Consider the following 18784-nt stretch of genomic DNA (forward strand, 5'->3'; position numbering starts at 1 on the left):
CACAGTAAATTCATATAAGAGAGACTATTTTTAGAATCAGCAGTAGCTCTCAGAAATCAACCAAATCTTAATAAATATGACTGCATTAAGCTTCCTAAGATTTGGGAAACACTTATCATCAGAGATCCCACCTTATATTCCAGGCCACCTACAACCGTCCTTAGAGGGGCACCCCACCTAGAAAGGACTTTAGAGTCACCCACATGGTTGGACTTAGTATCGTGTGGTATTTGTGTATGTAACATTAGTTTTTTTGTAATCCCTGAAGATGTCTCAGTGACTGAGATGAAATATAGGAAGTATTAAATTCTGTTTTAATCCTTTCTGAGTGCTGTATACAATCCATTAAGCATCTAACATGATGTCCTCACAGCACTTAAGCCTCTACACACACACACACACACACACAATCTTCATAGGTACAAAGCTATGCTAAAAGAAATTCATTAAAGCAAACTATCCACTAAACAAATTTTTCCTGTGGTCCCTAAATATTCTATAGTGAGAGTCAACCACATTCACTTCAAAAAGTAAGCCATTTTATTTAATATCTTTACATAAAACGTAGTTTATCTATAGAGTGCTTACTGTATAGATATACTTAAAATATAATTTATAATTGCAGGAACTGAAAACAACTGCATTGATACAGAAAAATATCAAAAGTACCCAGACTATACAATATTATAAAGAATTTTTATTTAATCACCACGGTAACACGAGGACCTATTTACACAGGGCAGCAGTTAGTAACCAATGCTGAATGTAACACATGGTCATGGCAACAACACATAGCCTTGTAAGAAGTTCATTATCAGTTACTTTTCGTTGATTTAATGTAATTCTTTTCTTAACCACTGAAGAATGTTCATTTAAACAACAATAACAACAGTTGAAGTATTTCTTAAATACAAATCTCTTTGCAAATAATATACAAAAAATATGGATGGCTGTGCTTTTGTATTTGTGGGACATCTAAATATACAAAATTACACAGAAATGATTCAGTTCACTGTCCAGTGTTCACGGTAATTCAAGTAACGGATGAGTCAAATGCACAAAATATGTTACAGTTCGGTTTCTGTAATGAAATTATTATATACATGATGATCTATGTCATGCTTGTAACCATTCTTAAGATGTCCAAAACCAAACTCATTTTGAACCAAAGTGAAAATAAGGAGTCAATTTAAAGATGAACGAAACCTTCTTACCATCATTTACCAAGAACCAAATTGAACTGAAGAGTTTTTTTTCAAAGGGCTATTCCAATAAAATCAGAAACACCTTCAGTTTTGCAGAAAAGAAATCTCTCATTGGGGAAATTCATGGTCACAAGCAGGGTGCAATTAGGCCTGTAAAAAGAGGCACAGTTCATTCGTTTGTCTGTTATCACACAAGATTTAATGTTATATTCAGTAGCATATTACTGTCACCAGGAGATCACTCTGAAATACTATCTAGGACAAGATAATGGATTAACTAGATATATCTGATGTTCACCACGTAATAATTTTTGTTCCAGTTCTTCTAGTAATTTAATCAGTGATTTCCTCTTGAAACGTCCTGCCTCATGGATTAGTTCTCGTACCATAAAAACATGCATTTCTAAGTTTCCTGGCAGTTCATGTAGCTGCTGGAACAATTTAGTAAAATCTGTTGAAAAACAAGAAGAAATGCATTATCTTAATTTTCTTTACAAGCATCTTTTTCTATATTAATGTAAAGTGAAAATTATTTATACAAAGAAGATTTTTACTGATCTCAGTGGATAAAATGAATACATTATTTTTTAATATTAATAATAATATATTTCATGAATTTATAGACATTCTATTAGGAATGAGATGCAGAAAACCACAAAAATAGCACATCAGCTATTTCTATTATTATTATTATTTACAGCCAGGATATTTAAATCTATCTAAGGTAACAACTTAAGGCTCAGCCTACCAATGTATCAATTATGGTAGTTTATGCACCCCACACGGATAGGCCTGAAGAAGAGGGTGAAGAATTCTATGAAAACTTACAAACTGTTTTGGACTGCCTACCAAGGAGAGATACTGTACATCTTAGGAGACTTAAATGCAAAAGTGGGAAAGAGTATGAGAGCCAGGCCAGAGTGTGGCATGTTTGGTCTGGGTGAACGTAACACCCATGGTGAAAGACTGTTGGAATTTGCCTGTGCTAACCAATGCCTGCTTCCAGAAACATCCACGACGGACATATACTTGGACATCTAACATTGATAGGTCAAGGCACCAGATTGATTACATCCTGGCTCTCCAGCGGTTGAAGACAAGCATCTCTGATGTGCATACTTGTCCTGGGGCAGACTGTGGTACAGACCATCAGCTGGTAAGAGCCAAAGTAAGACTAAGACTCTGAAAACTTCCAGGTCAGGCACATTCCACTAGATTGGATGTTAGAGTAATTCCTAGTGGATTCACAGAAGAAACATCAACTCGGCTGGATGATTTTTTGGAGACCAATGAGGAAATCTCACCAGAAATGCTTTGGGAAGGAGTCAAGATGATAATACAGGATACAGCGAAGACGTATCACGGCCCAATAAGAAAATCAAGAATCAAGAATCATGGATATCAGATTCAACATGGGAACTAATCAAAAGAAGGCAGTTGGTAAAACAAAGAGACACAGGGACCGAAGAATACAAGAGATTACATCGAGAAATCAGAAGAGCCATCAAGCAGGACAAGGAAAAGTTCTATACTAATAAATGTGAAGAAATAGAGTTCCAGATGAGAAGGCATAATTATAAAAGGATGTTTTATTTAGTTCGTGACTTAAAGCACAAGTTTAAGCCTAAATTGAATGTCATCAAAGACAGGAATGGATCATTACTAACAGAAGAGCTGGAAATCAAAAACAGATGGAAAGAATACTCTGAGGAACTGTACAACAGAGTGGATAAAGAAAATGTGGAGTCCTCCCACCAAGAAAATTTTGATTTGGAACCTCCTCCACTTAGGCATGAAGTTGAAAGAGCAGTTAAGCAGCTCAACAGCAATAAGGCCCAGGTGCAGATGAAATCCCAGCAGAGTTAATTAAGGTCACAGGGGATGGAGGGATAAGAGTGTTTCACAGATTGATTACAAGGATATGGGAGACAAGATCATGGCCTAGAGACTGGAAGAAGTCAGTTTTCATACCACTACACAAGAAAGGTGATAAGAAGGCATGCAAGAATTATAGAACTATTAGTTTGATATCTCATGCAAGCAAAATTTTATTAAAGATCATGCTAAATAGGCTTGAGGCCAAGGTTGAGGCAGAGATGCCCGAGGAACAAGCAGGTTTTAGGAAAGGTAGGGGCACCAGAGATCAGATCCTTTGCCTTAGACAGATCATAGAAAAATATAAAGAATTCAGACTCCCTCTGGTAATGTGTTTCTTAGACTACTCTAAAGCTTTTGACTGTGTTGAGCATGTGAAACTGTGGGAAGTAATGAAAAGAATGGGTTTTCCTCAACACACTATCAGGTTGATAGCCAACTTGTATAAGGAGCAAGAAGCTACAGTAAGAACAGGTGTTGGATTGACTGATGGCTTCAAGTTGGAAAAGGAATTAGACAAGGATGTTTACTTTCTCTTCACTTGTTTAGTATATATGCAGAGGACATCATGCGTGAAGCATTGGATGAGCTCAGGACAGGAATTACGATAGGAGGTAGATTGATCAGTAAGCTGAGGTACGCTGATGATACAGTACTCCTTTGTAATTACATGGAAGAACTAAGACTAATTCTTGACAAAGTTAACAAGATCAGTAATAATAGAGGACTTCAACTCAATTCTTGCAAGACAAAGATCATGGTTCTCAAAGGAAAGACAAACAGAGAAGCTCTTGAGAAACAAGTGTATCTTAATGGAGAAAGAATTGAGGAAGTCAGCAATTTTGAGTACCTGGGATCCATTATTAATGTGAAGAATTGCTATTCAGAAGATGTCAGAAAAAGGTTAGGAATGGCTAAAACAACAGTCAGAGATCTGTCTAAAATCTGGAAGGATGGATCTATCTCCATGGGAACAAAGTTGAGGATTTTAGATGCAGTTGTTTTTCCAACAGCGACTTATGGATGTGAGACATGGAACCTAAAGAAGTCAGATAAGAAACGGATATCTGCTTTTGAGATGTGGTGTTACAGAAGGCTGTTGAGGATATCGTATACTAAAGGCGTACAAATGAATGGGTGTTAGAAAAGATTAGTAGAACTTTAAGGCTCTTTAAGGATATTGACAGAAGAAAGGTAAAATATTTTGGACACATAGAAAGGATGGAAGGAGGACTTCTCAGAACAGTAATAGAAGGTAAAGTTCCTGGAAAAAGAGGCAGGGGTAGATCATCAATGAGATGGATGGATGGTGTGTGTGGAGTGACTGATCTTCAGCGAGTTGAGGCTGCCAGAAAAGCAAACAACAGGACTACATGGCGAGGCCTGGTGTGGAACATCATCGAGCATCGGAGTGACCATACGGCATCTGTAGATGCCCAGTGAACATAGAGAGAAGGTAATAACAATATATACTTCAAGATTCCTACTTTCCACTTCATGAGCTTACACATGCAATGCTTATTATTCAATAATGCTGCTGGCTGTGAATGCCAATATTCAAGCTTAATTGACTATCCTTGGTGTTAATGCAAATGATGAGAATATAAACTGAATGATATGCTTCCATCCCATAGTGAAATGTGCTGTCATACACTTTATCCATTTCAACATGCCAATTTAAAGACCTTAATAAATAAGATTCTTTAATTTTCAGGACTTTAAAAAATAAAAAAGAATTAAATTATGAACAGAAATATACATAATTAGTATGATTATGTATTTATAAGGTAAATATACCGGGTTACAAAGAAACACAAAAAGCTTCAGTTTTCTACCTAATAATCAAAACGCAAGTATTGATGACACAATACCTGTGTTCAGTCATTAATAGTACAAAATGCATTTGCATTTTCTTTTGTTTTCACTGTACATCCAAACAACACTATGGCAACATGCTAGCCAACATGTCTGGACATGCAGTAGACAGTTTGTAAAAAAACCCTCATAATTACTTGTTATATATTAATTAACAATTCCACCAAGGGGCACTACTTCAGTAGTGCCCCTTGGTGGAATTGAGTCAAAGCCAAATAATTGGGAGGAGACCTCCACATTGCCTTTAAAGAATGTGGAGAATGACAGAAGCTTCTGACCTAATGTCCAATCCTTACCTTCATGCAGTGCACTCCATTAGTAGGTATCTGCTAGACATTGAATGAATAAGGCTGGCTGACAATTTGGGACTTACTAAACAAACTATACTCTCTATTCCCTTAAACCAGAAACACTTATGATCTACCACAAGACAAGATTTCATACTGACTGGAGCATCACAAATTAAACAAGGCTCCTGCTGTTTTTGTCAGAGAACCAGAGTGAGCAGTGAAAAGTCAGCTACCGTAACAGACTTGGGCTTCTAGAAGAAGAACAAACCTGACATCAGAAGAACAGAAGATAAGAATCATCAATATAAGAAGTATTAATGGGAAGGAAATCAAGATTGGAAGAACTGGAAAAGTATCATGTGAACATAATTGGTATCACTGAAACAAAGAAGAAAGAAACAGTTTAGATCTTGCTAAACAATAAATATAGGATGTTATATTCAGGCAATAATAATCAAGGAAAGGAAGGAGTAGTGATAGCATTCAACACTAAACATGAAGATAAACTTCTTGATTGGAAGGTAGTTTCAAGCAGAGTTATATGGGCAAAATGAATGATGAACTTATTTGTGCCTATGGGTCAACAGAAGGTTATCCTAAGGAAGAAGTGGAGAAATTTTTCGAGTCATTAGAATAGGCAGTCGATATAAAGGAAATGAAAAAAGTGGTCCTTGTTGAAGATCTAAACAGCAGAATAGGAAACGAATCCCACCAGCCATATACAGAAGTTTGGGGAACATTTTGAGAAAAGGGCACGGCTAACAATAATGGTAAGTATATGCTGAATTTCTGCTCAGGATACACACAAATCATTATCAACACCATGTTCCAACATAAAGATGTCCACAAGTTCATGTGGAGAGAAGACACAAGAAATAAGAAAAGCTTCATTAACTATGTCATTGTGGATAGTGATATTTTCATGCTGATTCAGGATTCAAGAATGTACAGAAGATTTGAAAATGGAAGTGACTATCACTTAGTTTTAAGTATGATAAAAATGAAGATCATATTGAAAAGAATAGTATGTAAGAAAGTTTTAAAAAGAATTCATTGAGCACCTTTTACAGGTAAACTGCAGAACAAACCACACAAACACTATTGAAGAAAAAATGAAACAGTTTGAAAACACCCTGGCAATCTGAATAAAACATTGATTGATTCAGCTAGGAAGGCATGTGGTGAAGTTGTCTGCAAGGATAGAAAAATAAGAACGCTGTGGTGGACTCAAGTTTAAGAAATAGTCCTGGAAAACATGAAAGTATATTGAAAGTTCCTAGCAAATAAGTCAGCTATTCATAAAAGAATACAGAGAAAAATGTAAGCAAGCTAAGCTATGTATACCAGTAGCTAAACAAATGTCATGGAAAGACACTTTGATAAGAATATAGAAGATAAATATTAGGAAGGTGAAAAAATGTTCTGGAGACTATTGAAAAAAGCTTAGAAACAGAGAACGAGTACTGTAAAGGGAATCAAAGATAATAAAGATGACATAAAACTGAAAATAAGAATACTCTAGATGTCTGGAGTAATTATTTTGAAAGACTGTTAAATGAAACAAGTAGTGATGGAACCATAGTAGAAAATGTTAAGAAGAATGCAAACAGAAGTATACATCAATACTTGAGGTAGAAAAAGCTGTCAAAAACTTGAAATGTGGAAAGGCAGTTGGAGTAGATGATATTCAACCAGAAATACTGAAATATGGAGGTATAAAAGTTTTACAGTGACTGCACTGCATAATAATTCACAGAGCTTGGTCAGTAGGTCAAATTTCAGATGATTGGAGCAGAGCTGTTATAGATCCTATCTATAGGAGCTCTACTATTAACTAATTAACTATTCATAATAGAATAACATCTGAGTTGGACAAAGGAACTGGCTACACAGTGGTACTTCTGGATTTTGCTAAGGCTTTTGACAGGATACCCCATAGAACATTGTTACGCAAATTGGAGCAGATGGGAATGGATATTAAATTGGTAATATGGATAGGAGAATGGCTCAGGGAGAGATACCATAAGGTGGTGTATGGAGGAGCCGAGTCCAGAATGAGGCAGGTGACCAGTGGTGTGCCTCAGGGCTCTGTGCTTGGGCCAATGTTGTTTAATAATTTGTATATAAATGATATAGGAAATGGCTTAAAGGGAGATGTTCAGTTGTTTGCTAATGATGCAAAGTTGTATAGTGCAATAAAAAATCAAGCTGATGTTGAAAGTTTGCAGGAGGATTTAAATAAGCTGGTAAAATGGGCAAAAGATAATGGATGTCAGTTCAATGTGGAAAAGTGTAAAGTCATGCATTTTGGGATTAAAAGATTACCAGCTGTGTACTACATTGATGGAACAGTACTCCAAGAGATTGATGAGGCTAGGGACTTAGGGGTATTGGTAGATAGGGAGATGAAGTTCCGAGGACACATTGCTAAGGTGTCCAAGATTGCACATAGGATTACTTGGTTGTTGAGGAACACACCGACATCCAGAGATAAAGAGGTTATTATTCCCCTTTATAAAGCATTGATACTTCCACATTTGGATTACTGTGCTCAGGTATGGTCACCTGGATTCCTTGGAGATGAGGAGGCTGTGGAGAGGGTTCAGAGAAGAGTGACCAAGTTGGTGAGTGATATAAAAAATGCTCCCTACATTGATAGATTGAGAGCTTGTGGATTGCAGAGATTGGTTGATAGGCGAAGAAGAGGGGATATGATAGAAACATTCAAATTACTGAAAGGTTTTTATAGGATTGATGCAGGAGAAATGTTTCAGCTGTGTGATAGTGATGGAAGAACAAGAGGTCATCTCTGGAGATTAAAGAAGAGTGTGGTTAACAAAGGTGTCAGAACAAGGTTTTTTGCCTGGAGGGTGGTGAATGAGTGGAATTCATTGTCTGACTTAGTTGTGAGCTCTTCGTCTGTAAATGAATTCAAGAAGAGATATGACAGATATTGTTTTGCTAGTTTGAGTCTCCTGCGATGAGTCTACTGACTCCATGGAGATACCCGTAATAATAATAATAATAATAATAATAATAATAATAATCCCATCTATAAACAAGGGAATAAAGCTTAAACATGAGAATTACAGAGGAATCTCTGTCTCTCTACTGAGTGTTCTAGGTAAGATTTATGCAATACTTGAAAAGCAGCTGAAAAAATTGTGGAACAGAAACAGAAACAGGAACAGAATAGGCCTGATTATTAGAATTGGAGATGTCAAATTTAGCTCATTGTTTTATGTGTGGAACATAAATTGTGGAACAGAAACTTTGAGAAGAACAAGCTAGATTCAGGCCAAATAGAGGTTGTCAAGATCAGATTTTTACTTTATGACAAACAGCTGAAAAATTATAGGAATATGACAAGCATTTTTACTTAAGTGTTGTAGTTTGATGTAAAGTCAGATGTAAGATGATGCACATTATCTCCACTCCTATTCATCATTTATATGGGTCATATTATCAAAGAAAGTGGCATTAGGCCTGATTATTAGAATTGGAGATGTCAAATTTAGCTCATTGTTTTATATGTGGAACAAAAATTGTGGAACAGAAACTTTGAGAAGAACAAGCTAGATTCAGGCCAAACAGAGGTTGTCAAGATCAGATTTTTACTTTATGACAAACAGCTGAAAAATTATAGGAATATGACAAGCATTTTTACTTAAGTGTTGTAGATCTGAAAAAGGCATATTAAATGTTGCTCAGGGAAAAGCTTCTCAAAACACTAAATTATATGGGGTAAATGGGATATTATACAGAGCAATACATAGTTTATATTTGAATTATAAATCAGCAGTTGGAAGTGAAGGAAATACAGGAAGATAGTTTGATGTAAAGTCAGATGTAAGATAGTTTGATGTAAAGTCAGATGTAAGATGATGCACATTATCGCCACTCCTATTCATCATTTATATGGGTCATATTATCAAAGAAAGTGGCATTAGGCCTGATTATTAGAATTGGAGATGTCAAATTTAGCTCATTGTTTTATGCAGATAATGTACTCCTAGTGTAATTCTCTAACTAAATTGAATAACAGCTGTAACAAATTTGGCATGAAAATCAGCAATAAAAAGTCCAAAACTATGAAAATAAGCAAAAAACAAACAAACAAACATTTAACACATTAATGGCATCTTGAATACAAAACCTACAGAACAAGTAAAACATTTTAGCTATTTAGGCACAATTTTTAGTGAAGATGGTAAATTAAATATGGAAATAGACAAAAGAATAAGCAAAGCTAGTATGGTGAGTAGCCAGCTGAATAAACTGATATGGAATATGAGAGAAATTAGCCAAAAGACCAAACCAGTAGTATACAAGACAGTGTTCAAACCAGTTTTAAGTTTTGAATCTGAGAGTTGGGTTAGAAATAAAGCATTAGATCAAAGATTAGAGACCACAGTGAGAGTTTTAGAAAAATTAGGGACCTGAACAGATGTCATCGATTGCAGAATCATATTAAAATTAAAAATGAAAACATTAGTAAGGAACTTGACATTGTTTACTTGACATTCAAGAATAATGTCAAGTAAGTTCCTTACTTGACATTATTCTTGAATGCAAACAATGCCAAGTATTCTATGCTAACTGCCTTAGGGCTAACCTTAGACAGTTAGGAAAACAAGCGTTTGATACCAAGATGGCATTGAAAAAGACCAAGGTCTAGCTGGATTGATTCAATCAGAAGCTTGTAAGCAACTCTCACTATAGCAAACCATTATATCAAACAAACAAAAAAGTCCAGTCCACACCAAAGTTAAATAGGTACAATGCTATTCTAAAGGATCTCTGTAACAAAATTTTGTAGAATCAATGTGTTGTTGTAGTAAGAAAGAACTGTACAACAAGCTATAAATTTATATTCCCAAAGAAGTTTCATAACTATAATCTATACCTGTTCACTGTACTAACAACAAAATTATGATATCTGAGTAGGGTGACTGAAAAAATTCAGAATCGTTTCCAATATTATTATTTGCTAAACTGTTAACATAACATTGCTCTTTTGTTAAAAAAAAATTTCCATATATAAGAGGTTGCAGAACCTATAGTATATTGCTGTGGTGTGTGGGCAAGTGTTAAGTAGGAAGGAACCTACTGATATATACTTGAAAAATTGAAGGTTGTAGTCATTAGGGAACACTTCATGAGGAAGGCTGTTCAAGAGAATGAAGGCAGAGGAAATGAAAGAGGAAGAGGAGAAGTAAACAAATGTGGATAAGACTGGTGCATTTGAACGCCAAAAACCTGTTGGAGAAGCTGCTGCTCATGTTCACCATGATGCTTAGTGAAAAAAGAAGGAAATGAATGTTGATGCAGTAGAGCAGCATCAATGAAATCACATGTACTGGCGGAAATGAGTCAGTGACAGGTTCACTGATCTGGCACCACTATTACTTCACCCAAAGATACAGCTGACATCACTCTTTTGCTCAAACTCCTGCACAGATGATCGAGGGAAATCACTTCCCACCATGCTGGAATCCAAGCACCATATGCCTTCTATAGTTTTTCAGCAAAAAGTCATCAGATACTAAAAAGTCTTCTGATCCTGATGGCAACTCCTCAGTTGTTCTCAAACATTGTGTTCCATAGCTAACACCCATCCAGCATTGTCCCTATAATTTCTTATACATATCTGGTACTTATTCCAATGCATGAAAGCAATCTCATATCTATCCTATTCCAAAAAAAGGGTGACAGAATGTATGACCCTCTTTTGGAATAGGTACCACATTTTAATCATCCCTTGGAGATTTTTCCTGCCATTTTTGCTTCATTTAATTTTCGTAACTGAAGAAAATTTAAATTTACATAATTTAATTATGTTAAGTCTTTTTTTTGATATTTTCATTTTTAATGACTGAAATTAATGTCATCTCTTTATTTTCCTAATTTACATTGAAAATCGCACATCTGTGGTATTTCTAACTAAACTCTACAATTCATATGTTAAGAATGGTTCGAACACTGTCTAGCATACTGCTAGATTAATCTTTTGGATAATTTCTCTTTCCTTTCTTTTAGTGTTACATGGTGATCAGCATTCATTTTAGAATTATATATTTGGTTTAATCCTTTATCCATGTGTAAGCAAACAAAGTTTACACCTGAAGTATTTTCAGGACTGGGGCAACTCTTGGTAAAGGTGGTATGAATTCTGATCAATTGCCTTAGTATCTCCCATAATGCAAAGCACATCTCCTTGCAGACATGTATAAACCTTTATTGAGGTCTCATCAGTCGGAGCCAGACCCAGAGGTGGTGATACAAAGGGGGAAGTAATGCAAAAGTCATATCACCATATACCAGTTGCCAAAAGGTGTCAACACCTTATTATTAAAATTCTCTTGATTAGAGATAGTTGATGGAAGTTTTTTCACTTGGCTATTTTACCAATTATATATTTGGTTTAATCCTTTATCCAAGTGCAAGCAAACAAAGTTTGCACCTTAAGTATTTTTAGGACTGGGGCAACTCATGGTAGAGGCAGAATAACTTCTGATCACTTGTCCCATAATGCAAAGCACATCTCCTTGCAGACATGTATAATGCTATGCATTAAGGGAAGGGCCACTACCCAGACCACCTCTGGATCCCACTGATGGGACCTCAATAAAGGTCGAAACTGGTCTGGGTAGTGGTCCTTCCCTTAATGCATAGCATTATTCATGTCTGCAAGGAGATGTGCTTTGCATTATGGGAGATACTAAGGCAAGTGATCATAACTAATTCCACCTTTACCACGAGTTGCCCCAGTCCTGAAAATACTTCAGGCGTACACATTGTTTGCTTACACTTGGATAAAGAATTAAACCAAATATATAACTGGTAGCATAGCCAAGTGAAAAAAAATTCATTTTAGAAATTATGGACTTTACAACCACGTTATAAATAACTATTTTAAATTTTCCAAGTTTCAACCTTCATATTACGGTCATCAACTGGAGTATACACAAATATACAAGGACTTGTATATTTGTGTATACTCCAGTCGAAATGTTGGGAAATTTAAAATAGTTATTTATACACATGGTTGTGAAGTCCATAATTTCTAAAAAAAAAAAAAAAAAAAAATGGATTGGCTAATTTCTCGTTTTTTCTTCTATATAAATTTATCTAGCTAGCTTCCCACCATACCATTATTTCTTATTCTGTTATGTTTCTTGATATTTAATTTGACATCTTCATGAAAATTGTCCTTAAATAATTAAAATGTCTAATCTATTCTATAAGTTTATTACTGAGATTGCAGTTGTGTATGTTTTTCCCCTTTTTTTTTTTGGTTTTCATGAAAACTTTTTTTTTTTTTTTTTGGGGTGCTTAAGGGTCAAAGCTGTATAACTGAGAGGAGACCTCCACATAGCCTTTAAAGGAATGCGGAGAACTGACCAGGGCTTCTGACCTAATGTCCAATCCTCACCTTCTCGTGGTGCACCCTGTTGGGTATCTACTTGGATACTGAACGAACGAGGATGGGCTGGCAATTTGGGATTTAGCTGACCAAATTGTATTCTTATTGGTTAAACCAAAATAAAAAATGATGGTACAACATGACAAAAATTCATGCCGGCTGGGGCGTAGCCCGGTTAACCAAGGCCCCTGTTGTTTTTGCCAGGGAACCGGGGTGAACAGCGAAAAGTCAGCTACTGGAACAAATCTGAAAACAAACCCCAACTCAAAATCACCAGAGTTAAAGATCGGTACTATCAACGTAAGAAGCCTGAATGGCAAAGACATGGAGCTAGCTGAGGAATTAGATAAGTACCAGATCGACATAATAGAGGTGACTGAAACAAAAAAGACAAAAACTGGTGAGATCTTTCTGAGCAATAAATACAAAATTTATATTCAGGCAATGACAATCAAGGAAAAGAAGGAGTAGCCATAGTATTCAACACAAAATACGAGGCTAATCTTCTTGAATGGCAGTCAGTCTCAAGTAGAGTAATGTGGGCAAATATGAGAATGGGGAACTGGACAATGAGACTTATTTGTGCCTATGGTCCCACAGAAGGTTCTACTAAGGTAGAAGTGGAGGAATTTTTTGATGCTTTAGAAAAAGCAACTGACACAATGAAAAAGGAAAAGTTGGTCCTTGTTGGGGATCTAAATAGCAGAGTAGGAAATGATTGCAAGACATACAAAAATATTTTGGAAAAATTTGGAGAAAAGAGCAAAGCTAATAATAATGGCAAATATCTGTTGGATTTCTGCTCAGGACATGGACTGATTATTACTAACACCGTGTTCCAACATAATAATGTGCACAAATTCACATGAGAGAAGAGGCTAGGAATAAGAAAAGTCTCATTCACTATGTTATTGTTGATAGTGATGTTTTCTCCCTGGTGCAGGACACCAGAGTGTACAGAGGATTTGAAATTGGAAGTGATCACTATTTAGTCTTGAGCAGGATAAAATTCAATTTCATATTGAAAAGAAAAACATGTAAGAAAGTTTTAAAGCAAATAAAAGTTGAGCAGCTCTCAGATGTGAACTGTAGACTAAAATACACAAAGATTATTGAAGAAAAAATGAAAGAGTTTGAGAACAGGAATCAAACCTTGGAGATTCAGTGGCAAACTCTGAAGAAAACATTGATTGATTCTGCCAGAGAGGCATGTGGTGAGGTTGTGTGCAAGGATAAAAAAATCAGAACTCCCTGGTGGACACAGGAAGTTAAAGAGGCAGTGAAGGAAAAGAAGAAAGCTTATCAAAATTTCCTGTCAAATAAGTCAGCTTGTGCGCTTAGAGAATATAGAGACAAATGCAAGAATGCGAAACACTGTGTAAAACTAGCTAAACAAAAGTCATGGGAGGACTTTGGCAAGAATATAGAAAATAAATATCAAGAAGGTGGCAAAATATTCTGGAGGTTGTTAAAGAAGCTTAGGAATGGAGGAAAGAATGCGGTAAAAGGAGTTAGAGATGATAAAGGTGATGTGAAAATGGGAGGAAAAGATATCCTTGAAGTATGGAGTAATTACTTTGAAAAACTGCTAAATGAAACAAGCAGTGATAACAGCAAAGGGGTAAAAAACACTCACCAGGCATGCAGTCAGGAATACATATTCATACTTGAAGTAGAAAAAGCCATCAAAGGCTTGAAATGTGGAAAGGCAGCAGGATTAGATGATATTCGACCAGAAATGCTGAAGTATGATGGTATAAGAGTCTTACAGTGGCTGCACTGCATAGTTCAGAAAGCCTGTACAGAGGGACGAATTCCCGATGATTGGAGTAGAGCTCTCATAGTACCCATATATAAAAAGGAAAATCAAACTGCATGTGAGAATTACAGAGGTATTTCCCTACTGAGTGTTCCTGGCAAGATCTATGCAAGTATACTTGAGAAACAGTTGAGAAGAATTGTGGAAGAAAAGCTTGGTGAAGAACCAGCTGGATTCAGGCCAAATAGAGGCTGTCAGGATCAGATCTTCACTTTACGACAAATAGTCGAGAAAGCATGGGAATATAACAAAGATCTGTATTTAAGTTTTGTCAATCTGGAAAAGGCATATGACAAGGTGCCAAGAGAGAAGCTATTCAATACGCTGCAATTATATGGTGTCAATAGGGAATTATATCAAGCAATACTTAGTCTTTATTTGAGTTGCAAGTCAGCAGTTAGAATTGAAGGAAGTACAGGAAGATGGTTTAATGTTAAATCTGGTGTGAGACAAGGATGTACATTATCCCCTCTGTTATTTTATCTATACGGATCACATTATGAAGGAAAGTGGTATTAAACATGATATCAAAATTGGAGATGTTAATGTTAGCTCTTTGCTTTATGCGGATGATGTTATACTTCTAAATAAATCCGCTACAAGTCTGCAAGATTCTCTGACTAAATTGAATAGCTGTTGTAATAGATATGGTATGAAGGTCAGCAATGAAAAGACAAAGACAATGAAAATAGGCAGAATCATTGAAAATGTGAATTGTGTTATGAATGGAGAACCCGTGGAACAAGTAAAACATTTCAGCTACTTAGGCACGATTTTTAGTGAAGAGGTAAATTCAATATAGAAATAGACAACAGAATCAGCAAAGCTGGTATGGTGGGAAGTCAATTGAATAAATTCATATGGAATAAGAGAGAAATTAGTTGGAACACTAAATTAGCTGTATATAAGACAGTGTTCAAACCAGTTTTAACTTATGGATCTGAGAGCTGGGTCAGAAGTAAAACGCTTGACCAAAGACTAGAGACCGCAGATATGAGAGTCCTGAGAAAGATCAGAGGCGTGAACAGATGGCATCAATCACAATATCATATTAAAAATGAGGATATTAGGAAAGAACTTGACATTGTCAGCATCCAGGAATGTGTTAGCCGAGCTAATCTCATGTGGTATGGTTACTTAAACAGAATGGGCGAAGAAAATTAGCAAAACAAGTGTTCTCTGCCAGGTTGGCAGCAAAACGACCCAGAGGAAGACCAAGATATAGGTGGATTGATACGGTACAAAGTGCCTTAGACGATAGAAATATAAGATCTGATAATGTTGGAGTCTTCACAAGTAACAGACTGATTTGGAGGAAAATTGTAGATAGGAAGTTAGTAATGATGTAATTTTTTTTCACGTAGTACTATCATATCCTGTACACCCCTTGAGAGTAAATGGCAGGAATTTGATGATGATGATGAAAACTTTTTTTTCATACTTGGAGTCTTTTATGCTTATTTTCATGCGAAATTTTTGACAGCAATTCTTTTTATTTGACCAAAGCCTCTTGAAAACTTATAGCAGATTTATTTAAAAGGAAAATTATTTCTTCGCATAGAGTAAAGAAATAAGTTTCATATCTTATATTTAAACCAGGTTTAATACCAGTTCTTCAACATATTAATCAGTCCCACACACATGAATTGTTGCAGAACATAAAATACAACATTGAAATAGAATATTTCTAGGATAGCAGTCAAAGTGAGCATGAGAGGGAGAGAATTCATTGACTAACATGACCACCCTTCTCTGGACAGGATCAAAAATTTTTAGGGAGATTTTTGGTATACCACTCCATATATAAGAACAGTATTATCACTTTTGAGCAGTTGAGCTCCAAGCGGGTTGGAGGAACTGGAGGGAGATGGCTGGAGTGTTATGCGATAAGAGAGTGCCGATCAATCCGAAAGGCAAAATCTATAGGACAGTAATGAATCCAGCTATGAAGTATGCTATAGAAACTGTGGCCCTGAGGAAAAATAACATCAGCAGGATGGAAGTAGCAGAGATGAGAATGCTTAGGTGGATGTGCAGTGTGACCAGAAAGGATCGTCTGAGAAATAACTATGTGAGGGGAACAGTGAAAGTTATGAACTTAGGAGCGAAGATACAGGAGGCAAGGTTGAGATGGTTTGGTTATGTGATGAGGAGGGAGGACAAATATGTGGGAAGAAGGGTCATGCAGATGGATGTGCAAGGAAGGAGGATGCGTGGATGGCCAAAGAAGAGATGGAGGGAGCTGGTAGAAGAGGACTTGAGGATGAAGAACTTGGATGTGGTGACAGCCCAAGACAGGAGGATGTGGAGGAGACTCATCATCAACAATGACCCCACTTAAGTGGGAGAAGCTGCAGAAGAAGAAGAAGAAGATTATAAGGTTTGAGCATATATCAGATGTGGAAAAGGTTAATAGGATCTTGACTAGAAAATCAAGTTTTGTAAAGGCTGATAAGCTATTGATATTATGGATTTATGTCAAGAAAGGCTAGTCTGAGAAAAGAGAATTAATCTTGTCTAGTGATTTGCATATTATTGAGCTAAGAGAAAGTGAACTGAGATGCTTTTTGTTTGGGTAAAAAATACAATACAGTTCATTACAATACTAAAAGCACATTCTGACTTACTAGAAAGGATTAAATTATATAATTTCTTCTTTTTTTAAGACTGCTTCTTTACTTGAATCCACCATGAAATTTAATTTTTTTTTTCTCCTCGCTAATGACTTCGCATAATAATAATAATCATTTTTTTTTTTTTATGATAAGCCTATCCACTAGAGAGTGTCTAACCTACTTAGATGGGCAAGAAAGATGAGAAGAAAGAAGAAATTCATTAACATTAAATTGGAAAACCTGCAGACAGTACTCTTTAAAAAATACATAAGATGTATCTATCATCTATCCTATTCCAAATTTGTCTCCACATGTAACTCTTGCTATGAAAAAATTTTAACACATCTAAATAGTAATAGTAATCTTTCCTTCTGCAATGAATTCCTTAAGCATTATCCCTTTGTAATAGAACAATGTAATCAGTATAATTTTGATACATGATTTCTGGAACCCATCCTCCACACCTTTGGGAAGGCAAAAGTGGTGTTTGGCATTGCCATTGTCTACCTTTGTTTTGGTCTCAGGATCACAGCTTTTGTTACTAATATTGATGAAGTTTATGAAATCAGGTTCACTATCAGTTGTTTGAAAAAAGATTTTACAAGCATCTAACTAAGTTTTTCCTCATCATGTACACAGTATGTGCGTGATGAGGAAAAACACCAGTCTCTGTGAGCAGGTGAGGTAATTATGGATCTTATCAATTCCTTATTCAAATGTAATATTGCTAGAATTCTCAGTTTTCATCAGCAGTCACTCAATGTGCATATTATCCATTATTTGTGGATGAAAGTTGTTTTTAGTTCAGGAAAGCCTGCTGCATCCTCACAGTCCTCTATAAAATGCTTACATTATATAGAAGACTATAAAATGTAAGCATTTTTCTAGTTTTAGGACCATGTTTCTAGCATTTTATGTGTTTCAGTGAGACTTTTCCCCAAGCTTTAGTACAAAGTTTATTAATACTGATCTACTATTTAATTCTTTAGTTTCCAATGGTAACATTAACATCAGACACAATGTACATGAACATAGTACAAAAGGGCAACTTAAGGACAACTGATTTGGGTTGACAAGACTACCAAGGTCATGCTTCTTTATTTCTCTAGAACTCTCAATCCAGATTGATACTTAATTTAGAAGTTTTCTATTAATTAAGTTTCATTACTCTTTTGCTATATATGAGGGTGGTCTGAAAAGTTCTCAGCCTCGACCATAGATGGCAACACTATCGGCAAGATTTTTTTTTCTAAGTTGATACATCTGTCATAAGCATTCATATGATATTGCAAGTCATTCTATCAAGTAGTTTGTTTTATACAGCAGTCTGAAGCAAAAGTGTTATTTATATCCCTTGAAATGGATAAAATTGAGTATCATGTGGTTATAAAATTCTTTGTAAAAGAAGGTTTAATGGCAAAAGAAATTCATTCGAAGTTCATAAAAGTTTATGGGCACTCTTCTTCTTTGTTTTCAACAATTAAGAAATGGGCTGCCGAGTTTAAACATGGCTGTACCAGCCTTGAAGATGATCCACGTGAAGGACGTCCTAAAAGTGTAACAACATCATTGATCAAGTGCACAATATGGTATTGAATGACTGGCGAGTCAAAGTGCGTGAAATTGCTGAGACTATAAGCATTTCAAAAGAACACGTAGGATATATTTTGCATGAAGAA

The 18784-nt window shown here is 35.8% G+C and overlaps 1 protein-coding gene across 3 annotated transcripts in view; it reads right to left on the reverse strand.

Moving 5' to 3' along the window:
* Positions 1 to 695: 695 nt before the first annotated feature.
* The window catches only part of IntS6 (integrator complex subunit 6), a 292395-nt gene continuing 274306 nt past the window's right edge, over positions 696 to 18784 (reverse strand). For all 3 annotated transcript variants that reach the window (XM_090413384.1, XM_090413383.1, XM_090413386.1), the window contains one exon: positions 696 to 1656. In XM_090413384.1, the coding sequence (XP_090269510.1) occupies positions 1457 to 1656 (200 nt within the window). In that variant the 3' untranslated portion in view covers positions 696 to 1456. The remainder of the gene's footprint in view (positions 1657 to 18784) is intronic.

This window comes from Typopeltis vanoorti, chromosome 24 (genome assembly GCF_054136105.1).
Source record: "Typopeltis vanoorti isolate ZY-2024b chromosome 24, IOZ_Tvanoo_1.0, whole genome shotgun sequence".
Taxonomy (NCBI): domain Eukaryota; kingdom Metazoa; phylum Arthropoda; class Arachnida; order Uropygi; family Thelyphonidae; genus Typopeltis; species Typopeltis vanoorti.